Here is an 8,010-nt window from a genome sequence, read left to right on the forward strand (position 1 = left end):
TTATACAAGCACTGGGTACAGTCAGAAGCGCGGGAGGGTGAGAGAATTCACCAGAACCAGAGCGGGAAGTAGAGCAGGCAGAAGGAATGAAGTACACTGCTGAGGGGAGCAGCAGGCGGCAGGAGAGGTCTGTGCGCCATGTGGGACCCTCCTTCGGTGGCCGGGGAGCAGCCGGGGATCGGACCGATGCTGTAGAGGTTGTGGGCAGCTTTGCAACCCTGCGCTCAACCACTGCGCCACCGGGAGTCCTACATATTTGTGAATTTTAAGTATTGATCTAGTAATTGATTTCTAGTTCATATTGTTTTTTAGGGAAAGATGTGTGAATATATTTGTCTTTACATATTTTCTATGAAATGTCTTCTGGGCTGATATGTAATCAGCAATGGGGACTATTCTGTGTGTAAGTGGGAAGAATGTGTCTACTCAATATTTGATTGGCTGTCTTCTATAATGTAGTCTATATCTAATGTTTTCTTTGTGGATTGTCTATCCTTTGTTGAATGTGTGGCATTGCAGTTCTCTATTGTTATATTCTGTGTTATTTTCCCTAACCATCAGTTAATTGTTTTATATATATGTTAGGTGCAATGAATTTGGTGTATGGATTCATTTTTATAATCTCCCTTAACAAGTATATTGAACTTTATATATTTTTCTAATGGTGCCTTAGAAATCATATGTAATTTTACTCCAATTAATAGGAAACTAAATAGTCCTAAGCAACATACATTATTATTACTATTTTATTTAAAAATATTTATTGATTTATGCATATAAGAACTGGGGTAGAGGCCAGAGGTGCGTGGGCTGAGAGAATTCACCAGAGACAGAGTGGGGAGCACAACAGGTTGAAATACACTGCTGAGTAGAACAGTGGGCATGATAGGAAAGGTGTGCTGCACATGTGGGTCACCTCCCTGGTCTGGGATCAAACTCCTGCTGCAGCTGAGGTTTGCTTCATAGTACTGATGCTTAGCCCCTTGTGCCACCAGGGAGGCCCTATATACGTTATTATTAAAAAACATAATAGAGCACTTCATGTGTAAATGCAGACTATTTGTGGCACAACTCAGATCTGTTTCATACTCCTAGTTTGTCTGCATGTTTTACCTTTTCCCATAATTATGATTGATAATGAATCATAAAAAGTTCTAGAGAAATTGATTAGTTAATAATTTTACCACTTTAAATATTTCACCTCTCTGCTTTCTTACTGCATGGTTTGTTTGTTTGTTTATTTAGTTGTTTCACTAGCGAGAGATTGGGGAGCAGAGATGGCAGATTTCCTGAAATACATTGCTAAGGGTAGCAGCTGGCAAAACAAAAGCGATCTGCTGTGCCATATGTGGGTTAGCTCCCTGGCTGGGGATAGAACTCAGGCTGTAGTGGTGTTAGCCTGGAGACTTAACTCCTAAGCCTCCAGTGAAGACCCTGCATGGTTTTTAATTAGAAACCTGTATGTCTTTTCCTTGTCACTGTACTGAGGCTATATACTTGCTTAGTTCCTTTGAAGACATTATCTTCATTGTCTTTCAATGTTTTTTTGAACATTATATTCTTAGGTTGCAATGTTTTGCTATGTTTCCTCCTATAAGTCCTCAGAGCTTTCTGGACTGTGTTTTGGTGTTTATTTCAGGACATCTTGGCTTTTTTTCCCCAAGTATTTATTCATTTTCATTTATTCTTTCTCATTGTGGTATTGCAATGATGCATGTGCTATACATTTGAAGTCATGCCATGCTTCTTGGTTGTTATGATTTTCCCAATTTTTATTTATTTTTTGCTCTTTGTGAAATCTTGTATGATATAAGTTCAAGCTGGTTGATTGTTTTCTCAGTTTATGAGTTGACTGTGTTTCCATCTAAGGCTTTTTATTTGTATTAGGATATTTTTAAATTGAAGCATTTTTTCAAGTGTGGACTTCATGTTTGTTCTTTCTTACAATTTCCATGTTCACTTGCAAAGATAACATTTTCATTGTATAATTCATCCATTTGATTCATGAGCATATTATTCATAGTTGCTTTAATTCCTTCTGTGATAGTTGAAATCTGTATGCTCTCTGGCTCTGCTTCTAATGCTATGGCCACCTTTGTAATATTCTGTTAAATGAGAGAGATGATGTTGTGGGTAATAGAGACTGAGCTAAGGCCTTGATTGTGATATTTTGTGTAATCTGCATGAAGTTGAGCTGAGTTTAAAGTTTCCATAGTTCTTGGTTCCCCCACATTCAAACACATATAGTGCCCACACATGTGTCTGCATGTTTCTATAAGAACTCCTCCTTATATATATTCTGTATCTTCCACATTTTTCATATGATACACTGTTATAATACTAGAGTTCTATAGATATAGTGATGTGGTATGTGTGTGGAGTTGAGCGTATAATATTAGGTATAATGTTAGGCATTCTTAGGCCATGTGTCTCCAAGAGTGACCTTCAAAAGTGTGTTGTAGTCTTTGCCGTTCCTGAGGTGAATGAGCAGTGTATTGAGTTGTTGTTGGGGAAACATCCTTCTGTCATCTGGGCTAGGGCTCAGGTGAAAGGCTTCACCTGAGTGTTTCTCCCAAAGTGTTTGCCTTTGCTTCAAAGAGAATGGTCTGTGCTATTTCACACAGGCAGGAGGGAACCTTTCATCCCTCTTCATCTTGAGGACCTGGTGTGGCTCCTGGCCCCTGTCCAAATGAATGAGGTTCCCCCCACCAGCCACGCACCTTCCTTGCAAAGACTGCAGTCACAGGGCTTTTCCCTTTCCGTTGGCCCACCTTCACCTTGCAGCATTTCCACCTCAGCTTGTGTGAATGACCAAAAATCTATAAAAGTATTTTTACAGAATAACAAGTTAAAAAGTGTAAAATTTTTTATAGCTTAAGTTTTGAAATAGCAACACTTTTATGTATCTTTGTTTTGAAATTGATATTTGTTCAATTTTTTGAGCACACATCATTTTTGGAAAGTGTATTCCCTGAGGGAGAGGCTGAACAGTTATGAGGTAGCCATAACCAGTACTTCAGGGTCATGAAGGACTGTACGATAATTGCTACACATTTGCCTCAGGGACCGAGTGAAGTTGGGCATGGTATATCTGATGGCTGAGTGTGCAACGACACATTGACCCTGGACTTTTGAAGCATTGGCTTCAAGGTGTTTATCCTCTCGTTTGGGCAGGCTTTGTGATTCTGATCCTGGAAGAAGTTTGAAATGTATCAACAATACTTCATGAGCAGCATTGATTTTGTTCTTGTGAGTAAGTAGGAGTGTTTTTCTCTGGAAATGTGTGAAGAGGTGTGTTCCCCTTCCAAGCTGATTAATATATAATGCCTATCCTTCATGGGAAATCTCGAAAATCCTATCTATTAAAATTATTTACACATCTAACAAATATTCACGTTTTATGTCCTCAAAATAAGCAGTTTTGTATAATTAAAACCATTATTTGTTAAATATTATATAAGAAGGCAATTTCTGATTGAAGAGTCGTTAATCTATTTCATTTTATTGTCAAATGGCACAATTTGTTAACTCCAAGTTTCAGGGAGTGGCCAATTTTATGTAAGAAAGACACATAATGTGTAATACCAGCTGTCTCTCTCCAAGTTCATAGTCAGTCTTACCTGAAAGACATTTTCAACACTCAAGGGACTGAATATGTTGTAGTTGCATAGGATTATATGTGCCTACCCCGTGATTTTCTCCAAACACATGCTACTTGTTGGTTTCATTGCTAGCCATATCCAGAATTAAAAGAGATCATTGTCAGGATGTAATTGAGTTGACTATCAGTTAATTATTCTCATTGGTAGTGTTTCATGGGACTCTGTACACAAGCACACGTACATAGATGCATCTATATCTACATGTATATGTTCCTTTTTTAATGTGGAGCATAATTTAAGTAAACATCAAAATACAAACATTGCATGAACTGTCAGGAACCTCTTTTAGAAATAATTTATTGGTGATTTTGGAAGCCAATAAAGTGTATTTAGAAAAAGTGGCATGTTAAGTTCCTTATAAAGTTCATTTTAATACATCAGCACAAAATTAATTTATCAAATGGAATCATTCCTTAGCTCTCTCTGGAAGCTGAGAAGCTAGTGACTGCCCTGTGTTCTTTGAAATAAGGAAAATTTCAGGCTCCATGAATGTCTTTGTGGGTTGGCAGACTATACGTTTCTCTTTTAATTCTCACTGTATGCTGTTCATTTCCCTGGGAATTTAAAGGTTGAGGAAAGAGGTGAATTTTGTATATGGTGTGGTAATGAAGGACCTTGGAACACCCCCCACTTTGTCTGGTATATTTGATGTTCTAAAAGGTATTTAATTTTTAAAATGCCATGCGTACCTTTATTTATTTAAATGAAATGCATGCTACTTTATGTATCATAATATTAAATCTACCAAATTCAGCATGGGGATTGTGGATTGTTCATGTATAGATTCCCCCACATAGTCCACATGATTGCACGCCAGGTCTCACTGACCTCCATTTCATCTCTCTGTGGGTGCTGCGTATGTGGGCAGGGACAGCAGGTGTCATTCCTGTTCTGTGTGTTAGAGTTTTGTATATTCAGTTACGTGGCACCTCACAAGGGGCTTTGGATGTTTTTGAACAGCACTGACTCCGCTTGTAGTAGCTGCTTTCAGCTCTGATTAATACAATGATGTTCTTTTAATGTTAAGATTTTTTGTTCTCATTATAACTTACAATACATGAAAGTTCTTTATTTTACATCTTTCTAGGAGAAAAAGTAGTTAGTCAGCATTACAACCTGAATATTTTCATTCAGCACAGAATTGAAGCCCACAATAAGCTCAGGAAACTGTGCTTTCTCCTGCTCTGGTCACTTCAGAAGTTGCTTTAAGTTCATGTTGGAGTAAGACATGAAGGAAAGAAAATAAAGGGGAACGGAAATCCCTGGGGATCTTCTATCCTTTTGCTGCTGCTCCCCCATCTGTAGGGCAGTGAGTCCACTTTGCTTCCTGCGCAGAAGCGCATTTCCCACGCTCAGTCTACTCCCGCCAGGCATGTCTTTGTGCCAACTGCTGATCATTGGGCCTCCTTCCTCTCCAGGGTCACTGTGTCCAGGTCTGCATGCTTTAGTCTTCCATATTCTCCTCCCCAGGCCACTTGCTTTTTGACGAGATCTGTAATACTCAATATAACTGTGCAGCTTCACGGAAAAGCCCCATTTAATTACATGTTTGTAAAATGAATCTTCAGAGAAAAAAATTATTTCATTTTTCCAACATGTGACATATCTAGATTTAATTTGAAGTCATTGTGGAAAAGAAGTAATAGATAATTGTTTGCCTTTATTCTGACCCTGGAGTCTCATCCACTTTGTCTGTATATACTCCATACAATGGATAAGACAGAGGACTAAACAACTGATCCAAAAATATCACACAGGTCCTGTTTTGTGTGTGGAAGTGTCTTGTGTGGTCTCTAAGACAGTTAGTGAAAGACACATATATTATTTTCCTGAAAGAACAAGATGATAGGTTTGGAAATCAGTAGATTTGAGCTATCAGAAAGCAGTGTATGATTTTATTTGGTAAATTTTATTATAGACATTGAAGAATATGTTTTTGGGAAAAAATTCACAAATTGCCAAGTAGGAGCATGAGCATGGCATGGCTGAGCAACCAGACCTCAGGCAGTGATTTCGTCCTCTTGGATCTGTTCCACGGCACCCGAGTGCCTTGGGTCCTGTTCACACTCACAGTGCTGGATCTCCTGGTGGCCCTGTTGGGCAACACCATAATAATCATCCTCATCTGGGCGGACCCTCTTCTCCACACCCCCATGTACTTTCTGCTCAGCCAGCTGTCCCTCATGGATATCCTCTACATCTGCACATTTGTCCCCAAAATTGTGGTGGACTTTCTGTCTGGGGACCACCGCATCTCCTTTGTTGGGTGTAGCTTCCAGCTGTTCCTCTTCTATGCCCTTGTTGGTGCAGAGTACCTGCTGCTGGCGGTCATGGCTTATGATCGCTATGTGGCCATCTGCCAGCCTCTGCGCTACCCCATCCTTATGCGCCCCAGGGTCTGTGTGCTCCTGGTGCTGGTGACCTGGTTGTGTGCTCTGCTGAATGCCTTGATCCATGCAGTCTATACTATGTCACTCCCCTTCTGTGCCTCCAGGGAAATCCATCATTTCTTCTGTGAGATCCCAGCGCTCCTAAAAGTGGTCTGTGCTGACACTTCCCAGTACGAAAAGGGGCTTTTTGCCAGTGCTGTGATTTTTCTCCTGCCTCCCTTCTCAGCCATTCTGGGCTCCTATGGAAGCATACTATCCACTGTTCTGGGCATGGGATCAGGCCAGGGACTCAGGAAAACCTTGGCTACTTGCTCATCTCACATGACTGTGGTGTTGCTCTTCTATGGGGCTGCCACCATCAAGTACCTTCTGCCAAAGTCCTACCACTCCCCCGAGCAGGACGAAGTGGTCTCTGTGATCTACACCATCGTAACACCCATGCTCAACCCCCTCATCTACAGCCTGCGGAACAAAGATGTCACTAGAGCGTTTAGGAAAGTTTTTAGAGTGTGACAAAGGTGGAGTTTTCTTGTATCTAATGTAAACCCATAATATGTTGCCATTTACTTTGAAATTGAATAGAACAGAAAATGTATTTATACATTCATTTACATTTAACTTAGAAAATTGATATGTTCAAAAATAGAGGACAAAAACATAGCTGTGTACCTAATGATGAAATATACCATGTTATTTGTTTACATTTATCATGTAAACTATTGCAGTCAGTAACTCCAGGTATTAGAAAATTAATTTAATAGATAAAATACTTTTCATCCGTGATTATCATATTTACTGTATTTTCAAAATGCACATCTTTAGAAAGAGGAACTGTGATGCCCTTTAGCAAATGTCTGCATAAGGACTACATGTATTTGAAATCTGTCATTGTAAGTGATATAGTGTGTGTTTTAAAGTACTTAATTTAAGTACTTAATTGTTCTTAGTTTTAAGATATTTCCCAAAACAATGCTTGCTGTAAAAATTGACACAGAACTTCGGAGTGAAAATTTATTTCTACATGATATGGGTTAATGTACAATATTTAATGTTGTTGAATTTCTAGTTTAAGTAATAAATTACAAAGTATTATTTGTATTTCAGGAATACAGCTTAATGATGTACATTCATATCCTTGTGAAGTGATTACAGTGCATCAGAGCAAGTTAACTTTTAGGGTGTTGCCTCCTGACCCCTCATGTTTCTTACCACAAGCCCACACCCAGTCCTCCTGTGACTGTCTTTCTTTTTCTGTGTCTCATTTGCTTTCAGATTTCTATGTGAGTAAACTGATAGGGTATTTGTGTTTTTAGGTTTGGCTTATTTTCCTTGGCATTATTCCCTACACATCCATCCATATGGATGACCTTCCATCTTTTCACATATGACGACCTTCCATCTTGTCAAAAATTGTTTGAGGGTTTTCCATTATACAAACACACACACACACACATACACACACAGACAGACACACACCCCTCCTCTGTTGTCCACCCATCTATCATTGGACCCTTAGTTTGTTCCCATTGTGTGTGCTGGTGTGATGAACATAGGTGAATCAGTGTTTTCTTTTCCTTTGGATAAATATGCAGAAGTGGAGTTGCTGGGTCATATGGTAGCTTTAGTTTTAGTGGGAACTCCATTAGTGTTTCTATACATTTCCAGCAACAGTGCAGGGGTGTCATCTTTTCTACACATTTTTTTTTGTCAGCACTTGATATTTCTTTCTTTTTTTTTTTTTTTTTTCATTTTAGTGCTCTCCCCCTTCTCTGCAGAAGAGTCATCCTAGTATGCCCTGTTGGTGCCTGGAGCTCAGATTGTACCAAACCTATATAAGCCATATTTTCCTGAACATACATAGCTATGTTAAAGATTAACTTATAAATAAGATGCAGTGAGATATTAACACAATAAGTGGAAATATCTTGCTATTACTCTAATGAATAGCAGATATCGAC

General features: G+C 39.1%; 1 protein-coding gene across 1 annotated transcript; it reads left to right on the forward strand.

The window, feature by feature from the left end:
- Positions 1 to 5,638: 5,638 nt before the first annotated feature.
- LOC311176865 (olfactory receptor 2T27-like) lies at positions 5,639 to 6,565 on the forward strand (the record flags this gene model as incomplete). Its single annotated transcript, XM_084242505.1, has 1 exon — positions 5,639 to 6,565. The coding sequence occupies one exon, from the start codon at positions 5,639 to 5,641 to the stop codon at positions 6,563 to 6,565; it is 927 nt and encodes a 308-aa protein (XP_084098631.1).
- Between the last annotated feature and the right edge of the window lie 1,445 nt (positions 6,566 to 8,010).

The sequence above is a fragment of the Talpa europaea genome (assembly GCF_964194135.1).
Source record: "Talpa europaea genome assembly, chromosome: 9".
NCBI lineage: Eukaryota > Metazoa > Chordata > Mammalia > Eulipotyphla > Talpidae > Talpa > Talpa europaea.